This window comes from Cyrtonyx montezumae, unplaced genomic scaffold (assembly GCF_038088225.1).
Source record: "Cyrtonyx montezumae isolate F1298 unplaced genomic scaffold, pur_monq_1.0 scaffold_14, whole genome shotgun sequence".
Lineage (NCBI taxonomy): Eukaryota > Metazoa > Chordata > Aves > Galliformes > Odontophoridae > Cyrtonyx > Cyrtonyx montezumae.
Window position 1 is genome coordinate 1352648 of NW_027071870.1, and position 19553 is coordinate 1372200.

The 19553-nt window shown below is 40.1% G+C and overlaps 1 protein-coding gene across 7 annotated transcripts in view; it reads right to left on the reverse strand.

The window, feature by feature from the left end:
• Positions 1-19553, reverse strand: part of DYNC1I1 (dynein cytoplasmic 1 intermediate chain 1) — a 179263-nt gene that overhangs the window by 52663 nt on the left and 107047 nt on the right. For all 7 annotated transcript variants that reach the window (XM_065731272.1, XM_065731269.1, XM_065731270.1 and 4 more), the window contains one exon: positions 15766-15891. In XM_065731272.1, coding sequence (XP_065587344.1) covers positions 15766-15891 — 126 coding nt within the window. The remainder of the gene's footprint in view (positions 1-15765; positions 15892-19553) is intronic.

Below are 19553 nucleotides of genomic sequence, written 5' to 3' on the forward strand. Positions count from 1 at the left end.
GTTCACAGGCATTTCTAGTTTCCAAAATACTAGGTTACACTGCACTCACAGAACTCCTGAGTATATTTTCTAGCAAACGTGTGAAAGAGAATTGAGATACTTTTCTTGTCAGACTAACAGCTGAGAGAATCAGTGTAGAAAAGCAGAGATAACAGATTAGAACACTGTCTCCACTTGCTGACTTTGCTCTGACTGCTGAGATACATGGATTTGTACACTAACTCCTTCCAAACACTTTCTTTATTTTTAGCATTAGCAGATATAATTCTGGATGTTTCTGTTTCACATAAATGTCTATGTATAATTAATAGTTATGAGAAAGTAAGTAAATGGCTGAGAGTGTAGCAACAAAATACAATTGTTTTTCCCTATTCAGTTTGAAATGGTAACTAAAAAATTATTTCCATGTATGGAAACTTTCAGCAAAAAATGTTAGCCCTAAACTGCAAAGACCTTAGACTATGAGACATTCTGTATTATTTCCCTATTATTTCCTACTGAACTGTGAAATAGCATCTGAAAGATTTTGTGCAATAGATTATCTGTGGTGTCATACAAAATTCAGCCTCTACTGAAAATAAAATAAAAGCAGTTGACATCCCTTGTATATTAAAAATAAATAAATAAAAACAAAGAAACACTTCTTGAAACCAAATGTCAAAATCCTGTTTAATTAAAAAAAGGAAGTTTATACTTGGTTATGGTGTGTGTTGACATCTATCCCTTTGATTTACAAGAGTATGGACTGGAAAGAACAGATTGCTTTATTCAAGGGAAAGAAAGGAGGGAGGGGGGCCCAGTGTGACAGGAAAGAGTGTAGGCTGTATTAACTTCAGTGCTTGTTAAAACATGAAGGATTAATGGTAGAAAGAGAGGGAAGAATTGTGAATGTCTCCAACTTAGGATCTTCAAAAATGTTTGGGGATTCTAAGAATGTCTCACCCGACCACATGAAAGCTTCACTGAGAGACACAGCCACACGACTGCTCTAAATCCAAAGCTGGTATTGCTCCACTTATGCCATCAAACCGATGGAGCTGAAATGTAGCCACAAATTAAATTTATTTTTATTGAAAAAGTACTAAGTCCTTAAAAAGAAGGAAGAGTGTATGTCAGGAAACACGGCTCCTTCTTAGCTGAGTTTACAGGGTAGGTAAGTCTGACATCTAACCTCAGTGTTGACATCTGAACACTGCAGCAGAGTAAGAGCACTCTACCCAAGTCTGAAGAAAGGCAGCATCCATCCTCATGCTTGCCTTTAAGCAGGGCAGAAAGCTGAACCTTTTACTTTCATCTCTGTAACTGCAAGTTCAGTCTGTGTCAGTACAAGAATAAAATGATTAGAAGAACGTCCACAAGCTTCCTTGCCAGAAGGGAAACTCTCTTTCAGTTCTTTTGGAATGTGTATTTGCTAACACTATTCATTCAGTGGTGTTGTGATGACTCAGAAAGCAGCAAAATAGTTTGCTGTATTGAAAATGCAAATAGGCACGATGCTCCTCAAATGTGACATGGGGTAATTCTGCCTGTGTTTATCCATGACTGTAAGAACAGATCTGTTTGGAAATCCTGAACTACTACAGACATGCAAGCCTGAGAACTCAGCCCTTGCAGAATATCATTCTTCATTAGACCAAGGATAAAAGAATTAAAGCCTGGAGAAGTAAGGAGCAATGTCATAGCAACAGCACAACAAAATCAAGTTTTCTTTCTGTCTAAGTTTACATGCTAAGTACCCAAATTTGTGTGTTTTCTCTGACAAGAACCTGTCTTCTTATCATATTGCAGGGTGAACATTTGTATGCCTGAACATTAAATGGAGAAGAAAGCACTTCCTTAGCTTGCCTGTTTCATTTAGATCATGATATTCTGACTCTTAATTATTTTGATGAAATTATTTGCAAGCCTTAAATGAAAGGTCTGTGATTGCTTTGTTATGACGAGTTTGTAACACATTTCTTTTAAAGCCACCCCATCCTAGTTAAGGTCTCTAGAATCTACCATATGATAATATTACACGAAAAAAATTTCTTGGTATGCAGGTCTGAAGTGCCATTTGATAAGAAGTAGAGCTTACACTAGAGAATGTTCAGTTTCTGAAAATATGGGACTGGTAGCAGGATTTTCCCATCAACTAGGAGGAATTCTTCAGAAATAAGTAATTGGATGAAGCAAACAGAACAGAAATTTTCATACTGTGGGAAACGCCAAGAAATTCTAAAAATTAATATCTTTGCTGAATTGCAGCTTGAATAATGTTCTAGAAATGAAAACTCCTTAACGTTCTGCATTCATGTAATGTTACTCACTTTGATTTTTGGTTGATAAAGCATTTTCGCAAAAAATGTCCATCAGCTTATTGGTGAGACAAAGGTACTTACATGGTGCAAAGTGCCCTTGCAAATCCTGTTGGTTTTCCTTTTTATGGTAAGTAAAGTCAATTGCAATCACAGCCCTCTTTTCTTTTATCAGCAAAGAGCTTATTGGACTAGATATTGAATATTATTCAGACACTAGAACAGGCTGCCCAGGGAGGTGGTAGAGTCACCATCCCTGGAGGTGGTCAAGAACCATGTCCATGCTGCTCTGGGTTCGTGGTTCAGTGGGCAGTATTGGCAGTAGGTGGACTAGATGATCCCAGAAGTGTTTTCCAACATTAGTGATTCCATGATTCTGCCTTAAGGACTGTCTAACACAAATAGCTACCCTAAATGAAGAATCTCAACCAAACCGTGAATTCCACCTTTCTGTAGTGTGATCACCCTCCCATGGGTGTGTCAGTGAAATCTGCATGTTAGTTTAGTTGGGTTTGGATTTCATCCGGGTTTAGAATATAAGTAAAATGTTACAATGAATTATCTCCAGTAATCCAGAAGAGAACAATAACTGAGGAGAAATAAAATATTATACATTTCATTTTCAACTTCATTGAAATGCTTAATTTCCCTAAGAGTCAAATACACTTAAGGACATGATTTTTGCAGAATATTACAGACAATTCTATTAATGCACCAGCAACTACTGTAGCAAACACTCTTAATGCTAAGCACTGCCTTGAAAACTGTATCCTATGCACAGTATGTTGTGTACATATTAAATCCACTGTAAGTACACGATGATAATATAATAAGGAAAGAAAACAGATACTTTCCAGATCCTTTTTCGTTCTCTTTGGAACTTCTTTTGGCAAGCAGGGCAACAATGGCAACATTCAGTGCCAGAAGGTTCTGAAAAAGGCAGTGTGTTTAGTATAGGACACATTTTCAAAAGCTATCTCCATCTGCATAGCCTTAAAGGATGGCTTATATTTCCATGCATTATTATTCATGTGTGCAGATGGCTGAATAGAGATTATTAAAAAAAAAAAAAAAAAGAGTCCGTTGTAAAGAAAGAAAAATAGGAAGAGTTCTGTTCAGCATGTTTTGGTCAATATTCATCATCAAAGCACTTTGCATTCCTAGAGGCTTTGTAATGGGACAGTATTTGAAATACTACAAAATGAAAGAGAGGGCTGGAGAAGCACCTGGGCATAGTTTGCCTGGTATCTTGTTGTCCTGCAGACATCTATGTACCAGAATGCCCATTTCCAGAAATTCCAGTAGCTAAAAATTAGGTGTCACTGGATAAATGTCAGTATTTCTGAGCTTTGCCATTAGCATAATCTCAGTGACATGGATGGCTTAAGTAGGTTAGGTTCAGCTCTATGCTGGCACTGTTTCACCTAAAGATCACTTTATTTGCTCATATAACTTGTTCAAATCCACCCCGATGCCTACCTCTCAGAATAAATAAAGACACTTTAAACATCTTCCAACATCTGGCCTACTGTAATTTTTATTAAAAGAGAAAAACAAAATGGAAAGGTGCCCACCAGCCTTCCAGGGGACCAGACTGTATCTTAAGTCACTGACCTCTCATACAACTGTTGCAAAGAAAACTGTTCTTGATGAATGTCACCTTATCTCTTAATGTATTCTGGACTCTCTTCCTCACAGAGAAAGCAAAACAAATGATCACTTGATGGCAAGTTCTGGAAATACCAGAGTTGGGCTTTACACAGCATGCAGAGACAGCAAATTCCAGCCACAGAGAACAGGAATAGAAACATGAGTTGTTCTTGAGCTATGATGTCAACTTGGTGTTTCTATGGCAGCAGTTCCCCAAACCACGCATTCGATCAATCAAACTATGTGCAGCCAGAGATGAATTAGAAGCCAGCACAAGTGATGCAAGAACAATTATCTGCAACTCAGCCTGTGAAGCTGGGCATTGTAGTCACAGCTGCTTATAAGAGAGTTGCAAATTAATCTCAAGTGTAACACTCAGTTTGACTGCCCTCCTCACCCTCGATAAAGCACAGGCCACAAATACGGTCAGAAGGTTGAACATACCAAACTAAGAAAACTTAAGGGCCCTGGCTGAGGAAATAGTTTTTTTTTAAGTCCATCTTGTACCAGAAGGGTGTTTATTCATGAAATTGTAGATAACGTGTCAAGTCTCTTGTGACTTCAGTGTCTCAAGAGCCCACTCATAGCCAAGCAAATTGGTAAGCGCTTTCCTAACAGCCCTTCTTGATTAAGGACTTCAGAGAGCTACTGACCTCGTTTCAGGAGGAAGGAAGGAGGCCCTCACATTCAGCTGATCCTAGAAGAATCTGTAGAACTAGAGACAGTCAAGGCCCAGCTGACTTCTGCACAATGTCAGTTACACGGAAGGGAAAGGGAGAATAAAATATCAGAGACAGCAGAATCACTTGACTGCAAAGGTTGGGGGTATCTCTGGAGATTGTCTAGCCCAACCCCCTGCTCAGAGCAGGGTCACCTAGTGCAGGTTGCTCAGGCTTTGGGTGAATGGAGACACTGTGACCTCTCCAAGGCAATCTGTGACAGTGTTCAGTCACCCACACGGTAAAGGAGATTTTTCTTAACACAATTTCCTTTATTTTGAGTTGTGCCTTCTGCCTCTTGTTCTGTCCCTGGGCACCACTGAGAACAGCCATCCTCTTTACTCCCCCGTCAGACAGACAAATTAAGGAGATCCCCCCAAGCCTTCCTATCCCCAGGCTGAACAGACCTCTGCTCCTCAGCCTCTCCTCACAGCAAGGATGCTTCAGTGCCTTCATCATCTTAATGGCTCTCTACTGGACTTGCTCCAGTGTGCCCATGTTTCTGTTGCTCTGGAGAGCCCAAAACAGAACAAATCTCTGCTTATTGAGTCCTTCTTATTTATTAAGGATACTACAAGTCTTTGACCAAGTAGAGCTTTGCCTGACCCTGGAGATATAGGTCAACTGATTTTTTTTCCCAGGATAAAACTATGAGGTAACTTCAGCAGAAAGTAGTAAGAGACTAAAGGGACAACATTATATCTTTTACTACTTGTTCCTAAGCAATTGGCATTTTGTACTCTGTAGTCTGTGTCACTTGGGCAAATCGATGTCAAAATAATTACAGTAATCTCTTCTTATCTTTTTGATTTAATTGTAGCTTCTAGTGAAGACTGACAGGCTATTATGTTTGCCCAAATCCATCACTTTCACTTTTGTATCATTTATAAGTAGTGTCACTACATAATTTGAAATAATTGAAAATTAATTAAACATTGCACACAGATATGAGGATTGAGAGACGGAGAGGCACAGATAAACAGCTATCTAGTAGAAATGCAGAACCACAGGCAAGCCTGTATTTAAGAATCAATTCAAGAACAGTTGCTTTTGCACTCTTTCTGTCTCATGCTGATTGGATTCAATGATCTCTAGAGATCCTTTCCAGCCCCTACAATTCTGTGATTCTGTGATTTTGATATGAGTATGGCTCTGCAGCCATAGAGCCTTAGGAAACAGCTAAGGCCACGCAGAAATACAAGACTACTTCTCATTACACGCCTATTTGTAATACTCCATTCTCCAAACAGACCTTAGTTTCCCGAAATTTCACATCCTACTTTGCTCACATGCGAGGTCCTTCTAGCTGGCTCAACCATATAATGAATCACAGGAATTACTTCACACAGGTGCTTATTACTAAGAAAGGTTTGCTTTTTATAACCGTTATAGTGACAGCAAATATAGCATCATTATGCAGAGTAGTGTTTGTACAGGAAGAATTGTTACGGGGGCTGACAGAGACTGCCCTTTTTGCTGGATTCCAGAAGGCTCTCTACCCCACATGAAAAGTCTTCCAAGGATAATATCAGAGTCTCAGTCAGTCAGCACGTGCTTTTACTTTCCCTTTGTGGGAAGCATGGAGTGTTAATCATCATTAAATCAATGTTGCCCGAATACAAAAGTTCTTTTCAGGCAACTACCTGTCAGTCACCCAGCCGTGGGGGCAGAGGGCGGAAAGCTTGATTTTAGACTAAAGGCAGAGGACAGTCAAATCCGAGGCTGTAATGATGGATTCATTGGTTTGCGGGGCCTTTTACAGCACTTTAAAAGAGTAACTGTTTTATATTTTGTGCCAGGTAACACAGAAAGAGGCTTCACTCCTCACACAGAGCTCCCACGGAGACAAAAATCATGAGGTGAAATGATTTTCTTGAATTTGGACCAAATGTACTCTCTGTTGCAAGTAGCTAGCACTGAGAACAGTTGCAGAACCCAAACAGAAAAGTCATGCCTATGGCTGTTTATCTATCATTTTCAGTGCCAACAGGGAATTGCATGTTATTTTATATCCCTTATGAAAAAAAATTCTGTGGAAGGATCCCTATGACTTACTGATTTCCCATCTGATTCTGTATTTCTGTTGTATTCCAAACCCTTTTAACGCTGGGAGTTTCAGATATACGAGAAAAACTTTAAAATGTAATGCTCACATCAACCAAGGAAGGTCGCGTTCTTTTTCCCCTCCTCCCTCCCTTTTCTTAAAATATTTTATGCAAGGTCATGCTAAAATGTAACCATGTCAATAACTACTAGCCTATAAAAAATGCTTAGAAACAATTGCAGGAATTTGGTGATATTTTTCTCCTGTGATCTGGCGATAGTAAGACAGATTTGCACTTTCTATTGACAGAGTTTTTTGAAATTGTAAGTGGGATGAATAATGTAATGTGTTTATAAGTATCAATAATCTAAGCCATCTGCAAAGGAATGGTTTTGCAAAGGCATCTCTTTCAGGACACTGTGGATTTTGTCACTGCTTGAGGTTTTGGCAAATCATCAATATCACTGCAATTTTCTCTTATGAAACAGTTTTTGACTGAGAGATTTTTTTCTTCCTTAGCTAGCTAAAGTTTAAAAGTGCTACATGTCCAATTGCAAATTCAGAGATTAGGTTTTCTTCAAATTGTGTCACATTTGAATATGGCACGTTAGATACCAGTAGTTCAGAAAGGTGTGTAGGTCGCTCTGAAAGTAATGCCTCCTACTTGTTTCCATGGAAACTACAACAGATTTCACGAGTGCAGTAACACTGTTTGAGAGAGCAAAATCTCAGCCACAAACGGCTATTTTTCAACACAATCACCACCATTAGCCATGCATTTTCACCAGTGATGAAAAAGACCCTGGATGTCACACTCATAAACATCTGCATCTGTCATATCAAGAGTAGCCAACACGTTCTTTATTTGGTCTGAAAGGAAGAATGCATGAACTTCAAGAAAAGAAACAGCATATTTAAGTACAGATACATTACAAACCACTGTTTTAAAATATGCTAAAAGCATAATGCTATAGATAATAGTGACAGCATATAATTTAAGCATATCACATTCTATTCTCTCCAAAAAAAACCCAAACAAAAAAAACAAAAACAAAAACCAAGAAGCAGGAACTGCCTAAAATCTATGAAAAAAAAAAGTGTAGTTTCCTAATTCTTTGATTCATAATTAAAATCTTCGTTTCAAATGAGGACAATAATCTAGGGTAAGTATTCCGCTAAGCACAGGAACATTCTGTTGCTAGCAGACATTCTATGTATAAACAGTTCTCAAGTAATTCAGAATGTTAATTACTAATCGGGAAATTGCACCCACCTTTTTGTATGAGCAGTCATTTCACAGATCGATGGGATATGGCATACAATTATGCTGTTATAATGTACACCTCAGCTTTGATGGGAGTGTTGCTTTTCAGGGTTATGCACAAGATAACAATAGATCAAAGTCATCATGGGGAAAAAACAGCTTTGCTATGGGGTAGGAAAGATAAAGGTGAATTCCAGGGAACGCACACAGCTCTGTGCATCCAGTCCACATCCCTTCTGTCTATAACACTGATGCTTAGCTTCTCCTCAGTCTTACTATGAAAAATATCATGACTTTGTGTCAAAATAAAGTCAATTTTAGGAGAGATTCGGATGAAAAGGCTGTGTGGAAAACATGGCATACATTCTTGAGGTGCGGATGCTAGCAGCCACATTAACAGCTGCGGCATTGAAGCAGTAAAGCAGGATGGGGCATTTGTTACTGGTGATCTCAGGGCTGGCTAAAACACTATAGCACCCAAAGCAGAACACACACTTACACGCTTCCATTGCCTTTTTTTCTCCTCCTCCAGTGATGACTCTGAGCTCAGTAGTATTCGCGAAACTCTCGTATGTCTGGTCCCTTTCCCCTCTACATCACTGCGGAAGGCAGCTCTCTCCTCTCACCTAGGAGCATGAAAAGCATTTTCCAAAGACTAGATTCATCTTCTGGATGCATGGGTGTAACTTGTACTGACTCACACACAATCCCTCCACAAGTACTGGAGTTAATAGTCTTAGGCCAAACAATAGTTATCTTTAATCACCAAAGGCTAGAAGTGGCACAAACTCCAATAAGCTGAGAACAGGAGGAAGAGTCTAAAAACAAAGCTGAAGAGGAACGACAAGGGCTCACGTTTACTGAAATCCTTATGGCACGAAACCCTTCTTTCTGCTTCTGTGTTCCAGACTGGACAAACACAACGGGGTAGTGAAAAATCAATAACAAAGTTTTAAAATAAGAACAAGAACAAATGTATTCTTCTATCACTAGCTGTAGTTGAAACTGCTCTCCCCTAGTAACATAATTAGAAATTCCCCCAAATTGAAACCCAAAACTGTGCACCTATGCATTTCCATGGATTATTACAGTGTGCAGATGACTACAGAAACACAAGTGTGGTACTAACACTGTATCCTGTGGACCAGGCAAAGAGCTCTGCTCAGCTCTACAAACGCCATCCAACCAATGGTGCACAAAGGAAAGAAACAGGAATGAAAGCAAAACAAGGTCTTCTTTAGGTCTCTGAAGAAGCCTGATTCTATTTTCCAGAGTTTTGATACGTATTACAGAAATTCTCCAGCAAATTTGAGTCGTTGGGCCGCAGAGCAAGTGTAAGAGTTGCACCAGCATCTTCACAATCAGACATTCAGAGATCTGCTTATCAGAGAACTTCATGTTTAGGATCACAAGATAATTCAGGTTAAATAAGACCTCAGGAAATCTCCAGTCCAACCTCCTGCTCAAAGCAGGGATAACTGTGAGAGTAGACCAAGCTGTTTAGTGCTTCTTACAGCCTGTCTTGAAATGACAATGGTGGGGGCTGCACAACCTCTCTGGATGGCCTGTTTCAATGCTTGACTGTCCTCACAGGAAAAAAGTTTTTCCTTAAATGGAGTCTGAATCTGTATTTTATTTCTCATTCTCCTAATGCACACCAAATTTCAGTGGTAATTCATCAAACCTAACTCTCCTCTGAAGACCTTTTTTTTCGGGGGGGGGGGGGGGGGGGAGAGAGAGAGAATTTACAGCCTTTTCAGAGCCATATCTCTTCGAGATTTGAAGCATTTTAAGGACAGATCACACACACCCTCTCACTAGAAACTGAGAAACTGCTGCTCATCCCTGGGACTGGAAACATTCCTGGTTTTCTTTGGCTTGCTTGATTTTACTTGGGAAACTATGGAAAGCTTGAAAGGAGCTTGGAATCTGTCATTTCTTTTGTCTCTGAAGAACTGAATCCTACGTGAAACTGAGCAGGAACAAAATGAGAAAGTCCTTGTTGAAAAAAACACCAATTATCACCAAAAACTGCTTATTTTTTTAAAGTATTCCAAGTATACTTTCTTAAAAACTACTTCTTTTGTATTGCTTCTATTACTTCAAAGCTTTGGAGGAACTGGCCTCTAGTTTGGCCTCCAGAGAGATAGAAACTCAAAGACGAGGAAAAGGAGGATATTAGTCATACATGCTGTTACTGCAGCCTTCTCCATACATGAGTCTCATGGATTTGGGCACTCAGCACCTTTAGGAGGCAGACTGCTGGAGCAAAAAGCACATCTAAAGGAATTGATGTTGATTTTGAAAGAACAGACAACAACAAAGGAACCAAATCAGGAAAAAAAAAGGCAACTCTGGCCAATATCTGCCACTAAATACAGACCTTCGTTTACCTCAGTGCATCTAATTCTAAGATACACATTTCTGACTCCATCCATTCAGTTGAAAAGGGAAAGACCACACTAGCATAAGCAATGAAGAGTGGTCAAACACATAACTTAATGACAGTGTATAGAAGCCACTACAAAAAAGAAAGGGGAGAATGAAACATTTTGCGGTGCGGTTGAGTGGCTGATTTCTGTACCCAATCCACCAATATTTTCCAAGCATGGACAGCTTTTCTTGAAATTAAAATAGAAAACACAAGCCTCATATCCCACAAAATAATAAAAAAAAAAAAAACAAAAAACAACTGAAAGTTTAGCATCGAGATTGAACCAACCAAGCAAATCTGACTGCATGGCATTTTAGGAAAAGGACAGAAATAGCTGCAACTCTTAAAAGTGATATACTGCTGAAATCTTTTTGTGATTATGCTAAAAGTCGATCTGACTTCTTGAGAGAACTCATAAATGCTTACTGCCTCCTCAAATGAAAAAGCTTCTTCACATATGCCCTCCTTACTTAAATATACACTGAATGGAGTTACTTCTAAGTGTGAGCTTTGTACTTTCCACTGCCTTGTTGAGACATTTGGAAGGAGGAAATGAATATATGAGGAAATAATCTAGAATAAATCAATGTAGTTGTTTGTTGTTGCTGCTGCTGTCATTACATATGTTGTAAGAAAGCAGAACTCATCAAAGCTTCCAAACTCAATGCAGAGTCCTCCAAATCAGAGACTAAAATTGAAAGCAGTTTATTTGCTCAACACTAGTGTCTATAGCTGTATTTCTCTACCTTTCCTTTCACAGAGTGATGGATGTTTGAAACTCACATTCAGATACGTCAGCCAACATTAATAACCACTCTTCAGCTCCAGAAGAAAGGAAATGGTTCGTAGCATCCTCATGTCCCCTATACCCACTGATAATTTCTTTCCCTTTTGTCTTCCATCCCTGCAGATCAGCTCTAATCTAAAAGCTAGAAAATATGGTATAAAAGCGGTACTGTACCTATGCTTACAGACTCTGCTAAAAGGGTGGGTACAAAAAAATGGCCAGTTTAGAGTAAAGACAGTCGGAGCTCTCATTTACCTCACTCCATCAGAGATGCTGATGCAAAATTTCAGATACTTCTTTAGGTCACTTTGGCTTAGGAAGCTTAAATCAGCTTACCCAGAAGCAACATTATGGGCAGAGATGACTGCACTACATAAAAACCTGGCAATTTACTACAGGTAATCCTCATAATTAATGCAGTGTAAAGTAGATTCTTTTCTTGTTGTTGTTCAAAGACATATAAGGGATATATAAGCATTTTGTAAGAGGGTAAGACTAAGAAATAACACGACGCTCCTCTACCAATCAATAGTACAGAAAAGATCACATCCAAAGCCAGCCTTATGCACAGCATGAATCAGTATAGGATTGAGCTCATGTTGAGCTCAATATCGTATCATCAATAACTCCACGATACTATTTTCATTTTTCTCACCCGCATCTAAACGCAGACTAACAGTAGCTGAGAGAAACAGTATGAACTGCTGCTTAAAATTCTCTCACCAAACTGGGGGAGAGTCAATGTGATTTCCATGTCTTTGCTGGAATTCATTCCCTCTCTGGATACTGCCAAACCAACCCATCCAGGGCTGACTCATCCACAGGGCCTCATGAAGTACTTCTGAAAGTCTTGGTTTTTGCCTTTGGAATGTACTGCATTACACCAAGAGTTTGTGATGCTCCAGCGTGGGGGAAGAGGACATCCCTGACTTTTCCCTACAAGGAAATTCCCAGTCTGCATGCTATGGTATTAAAGACATGCTCAATTTATTCCTCAGAACCTAAGGAAAGCACAGGGCATTCATTCCTTTGGCAAATGATATCACCTTTCTACTTTGATTATGGTTCTTAGACGATATTTTTTTGCTTGCATAGGAAAACAAATGAACAAAGTGCCAATCCCTCACTCTTCCTTGCTCTCCCATTTCTAGTCTTGTGGTAAAGAGATGTATGATGAGCTATAGAGGAAAAAATCTGTGGGACTCCCGGCTAAAACACTGGCAGCACATTCTGGGTAAAAGAGAAATACAAAAATCTAAACAAGGGCAATAACAATGAGTAGAGGAAAAGAGGTATTCCACAGGAGGAAAAAGTAGAAAGCAGTAGGTCCGCTTTGTTAGAAAGGATTTGATATCACAATTCACATTAATTAATGAGTAGGATAAACACTCCTGTTGGTCACTTTTTTTTCCTCTTGATATATGTTAACTAAAACTAAACCCAGTATTTGTAGCACAGCATACTGTAAAGCTATGAATTTTATTATCACCTACGTTGTATTATTGAGCCTACAACCTAATGTGAGATTAAACTGTGCAAGAATTTTCTAACAGTAACACAATTTATGACAACAGCTGGGATAAACATTTAGCAGATACATCACTCCTCACATTCGAAGACTAAAATCAAATGCTTTTCTGAGTGGAGTTAGGAAAAAACTTCATCACCAGTAGATTTTAACATCATTGCCTGCCATGACTGACAGATAACTTCAGTTGAAGCCTGTAGCTTTTGGCAATTTTCAACAAAGATACTGGGAAAGACTGACTTCTGGTCTGACTGACAATTTCTGTGATTCTGCATAAGATTGCAAAAAGTCAGGAACAGTTAAAGAAAGTGAAGAAATTCCTTGGCAATCATTTCATTTAAATCTTTGTAATGCACCAGGATATGCAAAAAACCCCATGGTACTCAGTTTCAGAAATCCACCAAATGCACACAAGAGGTCAAATTACTGAAAGTTCTACCTATTGAAGTTTAAACAACTCTTTAACTGTCCAGAGATGTTTCACATATCTGTTTATACTGATGTCACCAGAACACCCGAGGTGGAATTTCTGGCAGAGAAATGGCTTCATAAACCACTGAAGTCTATGGCTCCAAAGAAGGATCCTGAAGGACTTCCCCTACAGTCACATCTGAAATGAGTTTCTACTCATTTGTATCTCACTCTAAGTACAAAAACTGAAAGGCAAAGGATTAGTCACAATCACACAGTGTTTATTAAGACCACATTTTAATAGAAACTCTTCAGAAAAGTAAATAGAGATCTACTGAGAAAATATGCTCAAAGTAATGTAAGTTTGTAATATCTTGGCAACCCAGCTGTAACACCAAGGTGTGCTCATCTCTAGCCGCTGGGATGGACTGTTATAAGGCCATACATTGCTGTAGAAAAATTGAGCTTGTCTCATAGAAGACCTAGATAAATGACTGAATCAGGGAATGTTTCTTTTGCAAAATGGTAATATAAATGTTGTGGGGCTGACTAATAATACAGTAGGTTTACACTAACTGAATAACTGAATTCCAGACTTTGAGGTAAGAAAATCTTTTCTCTCATTTTCCATCTGAGTCAGTTAGCACAAAGCCTCAGCCTCTGTTCAATAGACCACGTCTCATACTTTTTGCTTCCCTCTTTATATAATGTGGGTATCCTCATCCAATGTGAGATACAGATGATATTCCACATATCAGAAGCCTAATTATGGTGATTCCAACATGATTCCGACTCCTAACAAATGCATAATGCAAATTATCTGTGGACAGTTTGACCAAGAAAATAAATATTTTCCACAAACACAAGAACTGATTTCATTTCACTAAAATATGATTAATCCAGGATATATGTGAAAGCATAGTACCACATGTGTTTCTCAAAATACGCAGGCCTTAAGGCTCCCATACTATAAAGTGAAACATGTAACTTAATTGGGGAATTAGACAGAAGCCCACCCAGGCCAAATCTTCAGAATTACTTGGCCCTACATAAGTTTTTCTAATGGAAAATATAGCCTGTCTCAGTGCTTTCAATGTATTGAGTCATATCACCCCTTGTTTAAGTGTACTGACTTTTAAAACTAGACACATATTTTAACTAACAGTCTATTGTTATGCCTGTAGTCATACTCTCCTTTGTGCACTCAGTAGGTCTATTCTCAATCTAGCTATTAACTCACAAATCAGTCTAGTTCAAAGATTATTCTTCCCAAAACTGCAACGAGCAGTCTCTTCTCTTGAATATTTTGTTTAAAAACATCAAGCTGCATGTACATCCTATAAGAATTTGAGCACAGGATCTGAGCTAAGATCTTATGCATTCTGAAAGGACACATCAGTCTACAGAATATGATATCCAAAAAATAGCAAGTTCTCGTTTCAAAGATAATACACACACACACATACAAATATATATATATATAAATCTATATGGCATATTTTCTGAGCAGGCCTAGACTTCTTGTGAAGTTGTTTTTCAGTATAGCAAATTAGAAAAACATGCCCAGAATTAAAGGTTACTTAATCGGGTTGAAGCAGTAACTTCAATTCCAGCAACTCCCTCCCACTATGTTACATCTGATAATGTACCCAAGTCCAAACAGAAACTTAGTTCAAAAAGATGTTTGGTCCTTGAATGTAAAGTGACACTTAGCTTACATAATTAGCCAGGTAATACATATCCTTCCAAGAAAAGCAATTTTTACCACAGAATAATCTGCATTTTACTAATCTCTGATTGTTAAGTTTTACTTGCTGAAACTTTTCCATATGGCTTTCTGAATGCCACTGTCCTGTATTTAATTACCACAAAAGGATATTAATAAAGAGGTTGGAAATTTGGACCAAGTCCTGTTCCATAGTTTGGACAGTTTAATGGAGAGAGAGCCAATGTCAATTGACATTTCTGTCAATATGAGGCTGTGCCACTTCACACAGAAAAGCAGTGGGAAAAGAAGAGTAAATAGACCTATGGAAATAAAACATCCAGCTATTTTTGAATTGCTCATAGTCTTCCAAAACAGCACGGTCATAAAGTAGCATTGAGCAAAGTGAAATACTGGTTAGCTAGCATAAACGACAGACAAAGGGGAATTGGTGGAGTAATCCTTGTAATCGAGACAGTTTTTATCAAGCTGTAAGATGCATGCCCAGAAATGCACAGCATACTTATGAATTATAAAGGCAGAACATGGTATTGAGCAGAGGCAAGGCAAGGGCAGGCAGCTTGGAGTGCAAAGGATGCGAGGAAGCTAACGTGGGTGGGAAAGCATATGTTGCTGTTTGGATGAGGAAGTGGTACACCACAGTTACTTCATAAGTGCAAGGGATTTATAAACTAAATCTCTTAGGAACTGTTTTAAAAAGACAAAGAATGACACACAGACGCTGACAGGCTTGCAGTATTGTTCAAGAAGGCTGGATTCCTTCTCAAAACGTTGGACTGCTGCTTGTACTTTTTCCAAAAACGCTTATTTTTAACCTCAACTTCTTTATATAAACACTGGACAGATGCACCACGTAGTAAACTCTGTTTTGTCTACCATGAAATTAATGGCTTCCTCTGTCTTACCTGACAATGGAAAACATATTCTGGTGTGGTTTTCTTGAACTTCATGTTCCATACCAAGGCTACCCCATCAGGCTCATGTGGAGCATCTTCATTATTGTTATAAGATGCAACCATCAACTCAGGGTACTAGGAAAAAAAAAAAAGTAAAGAATGAAATAAGCTGGATGATGAAGAAGGTATGCAAAATCAGATGAGAAAGAAATGATCTCACCCAACATACAGAATATCTGGTTTTATTTATAATACATGCTAGTTTAATCACAGTATTTAGCTACATTTTGGTTTCATATTTTACTGGTCCCTGATGTCTTTAAAGCCCCTGCTCCTTGCTCCGTATCAGCTATTCTGACATGCCACAAAGGCAATGATATTTATTGCATATAATTCTCAGAAAAGACAACTACCAGGGTATTCATAAAGGGAAGTAAAGCAGAGAATTCAGTTAAAAGGAAAAATCAGAAAGTTTGAGCAATTGTATTTGCTTAACCATTTCTTCAGTATCATTGCCTTAATTGACTTTGATAGTAAAATCAGGGTGAGTACAGCGCTTACTCTGAAACACAGTCCTTCAACATCTCAGAAAACTATTTCCTTCTAATTTCAGTATGCGCTCTTCCTATTCACTTATACATAGAAACAACTTGAAATCTCTTTCAGATGAATCAAATAGCAAACAAATTTTGTTCAATTTTGTAAGGTGGTAAGGTCATCTGGTAAAGCTCATGGTGACATTCAATTCCACTGATTCAGTAAGACTATTCCAATGAGCACTCTGAAATCAGATTCATACTTCCTAGTGCACACACTATTCACTGATGTATGTAAGCAGATATGCACCACACACATACGTATTTGCTCTGTGTGTATATACACATGTATACATATTACATAGACATATACATAATATCATATATTTCCTGTATTTCTGATACCCTGCACCTCTGGCAACCCCTGTCCTTCCCTCTACTCTTCCAGTAGGGTAAAGGACCTCATGGCACATCTGGAGAAGAGCACATGGATTCTGGCAGACCAATGATCTAGCACCCCAGTTCGTGAGACCCACATCTTTCTCCTGTAAACTAGGAATGCTTTCCCTCAAAATTTCCCAATGATAATTGGAAGTCATTGTCACTGTCTTTCCCAGGTAAGTTCCTGCCAAACCATTCACCACTTCATAGGGGAACAGCACAGCTGGTAGATGTAAAGGAAGCGGGACAAAGGAACTGCCAGCAATGCTGCTGGGAGCTAGGAATTCAGTCCACACCAGGCATTTAAAAAATTACAAACAGTCTTTTCTATCATTACCGGTGTGGCTTGATGTCCTCTGATCTCAAAATCCATTTGGAAGAAATAATTCACACAGTTGTAACTTTTGCCATCAGCAGCTCCTCTTTCCCACTTTGGGTACATTTCCATGGATAATACATCATGGAGCTGATGATTGCTCTATTCAAACTATCATACGATGTAAGATCTGAGTCAGATCCTGGACCCGTGGGTGGAAGGACCAACAATGGCGTGTGGCCACCACAGCTGATTCTTCCCCTTTTTGAAAGAAGGTGGTTCTGATGGAAGGTGGGGGCACCTTATGTTTCCCCAGTGCCTTGCTGGTGGCACAGCTTGTAAGGGCATCCAAACCTTTGCTATGAGCAACTACCTCTTCTACCTCCTCCAGAACTCAGAGACCCAAAGGTGGTTTGGTCATACGCAGCCTCTAGGCACACAGCTGCACCAGCCTGCCCTCCTCTGCTCCCATCCCCTCTCAGCTCTCTCTTTTCTCCCATGATAACGACTGCTGAACAGCGAGCTTAGATTCCCTGAACATTCACATCCCATTTGGCCCTGGTCCAAGGGAGCAGCATATGCAGAAGGTTTTTGACAGCTCGACTCATCTTTACCAAGCAGGTCTGGTACCATTTGGGCCAGTGGCTGAGCTCGTGCTATTGAAGGGACACTGAGTTCAGCAGGCAGAATTGCCAAGCCCAGCAGGAGACAGGACACGAACAGTTATGGACACCAGTTTACAGGCACTTAGGGGGTTTGTTTTTGCTTCTGGGGAGTTTTGTGAGCATGTTCTGGTTGGCAGTGCATCTGGCCATAAACAAACACTGACTCAAACCTTGCTGGTCTATATGTAGGTTTTGCAATCAAAGTTTATGCAACAAACTGGAAATACAGTTTCAGGTTTACACAGACACCAGGGTCACATCCAGCTGGGCAGTGCCAAGAAGAGGCTTTTTGACTCTGCATGAATTGGGTCAAGTGCACCACCATAAATGCATCAGACTACTCCACAACTTTCATTTACAGATGTCCAGTCCTCACTGGGCATCCGACTGTCCCAGATCGTAGCTGAGAATGACATGGAAATGCTGCAGTGTGCAAAAGTAGTCAGGGCTGCTGCCTGAAAGTCAAGAGGACATAGCAACAACCCTGTGGCTATAGCTTTCCTGGCTTCAGGCAAGCTGTTACGTCCTCATAAACAAAGCAAGGTGATCCCATGCTCTGTTTACACTTGCTCTGCCAGGCTTTTCCCACAACTCCTTGATGAAGGATTGAGTCAATCTTCCCTTCGCTCCACAAAGAATCAAGAGGCTGGTAGTGTGAATGATCACACATGTTTGGGACCCTATTTCACATGTGACTGTGAACAGAATAACTTGTTTCATCAAGGCATCAAGGCCCTTTGTTTGATTTCGTTTTTATTCACCCCCAGGATGTTTTGCAGCAACAGTTCTATCACAGAACATTGAGCAATGTACTCCGCAGTTCCCATGACTATTTGAGCTGTCCTTTGGCACACCAGCCACCGCCATGGCCTGCAGCTAGTGTGAGAAGCAGAGCTAGTGGTCAGGTGAAAGCCCTTCAGCTGGCTCCAGCCCCAGCCACACTGCACACCTCAGGGCATGTCAGCGAGACCTGGTGCCTCCTCCCAGGCCAGGGACGGCACAGAGCAGCCCCGGCACGCAGAAGCCTCTGTAGGGTGACAGGGAGCTGAGCATGAGGAGTTAACGGAGGGGAAGGCAGGAGGGGCCACCCTGGAACAAAGAGGTGGGAAGCAGAAATGCCTGTGTGCCCCAGGGGCTGAGCAATTACATTTGGCAGTGCTCTTCTGAGGCGGCTTTTTTCTTGCTGCTCTGGGAATACAGTCAGAGCTGCCTGTTAGGAAAATATCAGATAAGAATTCCATGTAATTTCCAGCCCCTGAACAAGTGAACAACCTAAGATAAGTGTTTCCTCAGGGTTATATTTGATTTCTGTGTAAATCCATATGTGCTTATAGGCCACCCACATCACACCAGTGCGTACCTGTTCTTAAGCTGACATTTTGTATTATAGCAAAGGGATAAATCCTGCATTTTGCACACCAGGCATGAGCTGAGCGGCACAAGCAGCCTTTGCACACACACAGCAGATTGCAGTGAGCTGCAGTGAGCACAGCCCCAGCCTTGGTCAGGCCTACGTGGCCTCCTTCATGCAGCCTGTCACTCTCCCTGGGAAGCACCCGGAGCAACGAAGCAGCCCTGTGGCCATTTTGAGGGGAAAGCAATAGTTGGATACAAGAATCACCATGTCCTGTGCTACTTGTCCTCTCCCCAGTAAAAATTAACCACAAGCACAAGACTGTCCTCCTGGAGCAATTTCAGTATATGTGTACCATGGACCCTGGAGCAGTGACTCCCTGGTTTCCATCCCCGAGGAAACCAGCTGCCTTGCTCCACTCCAGGCTGACACACCTAGGATCAGGCTAACAGCAACTGAAGCAGAGAGGATGAGGGCAGCTGAAG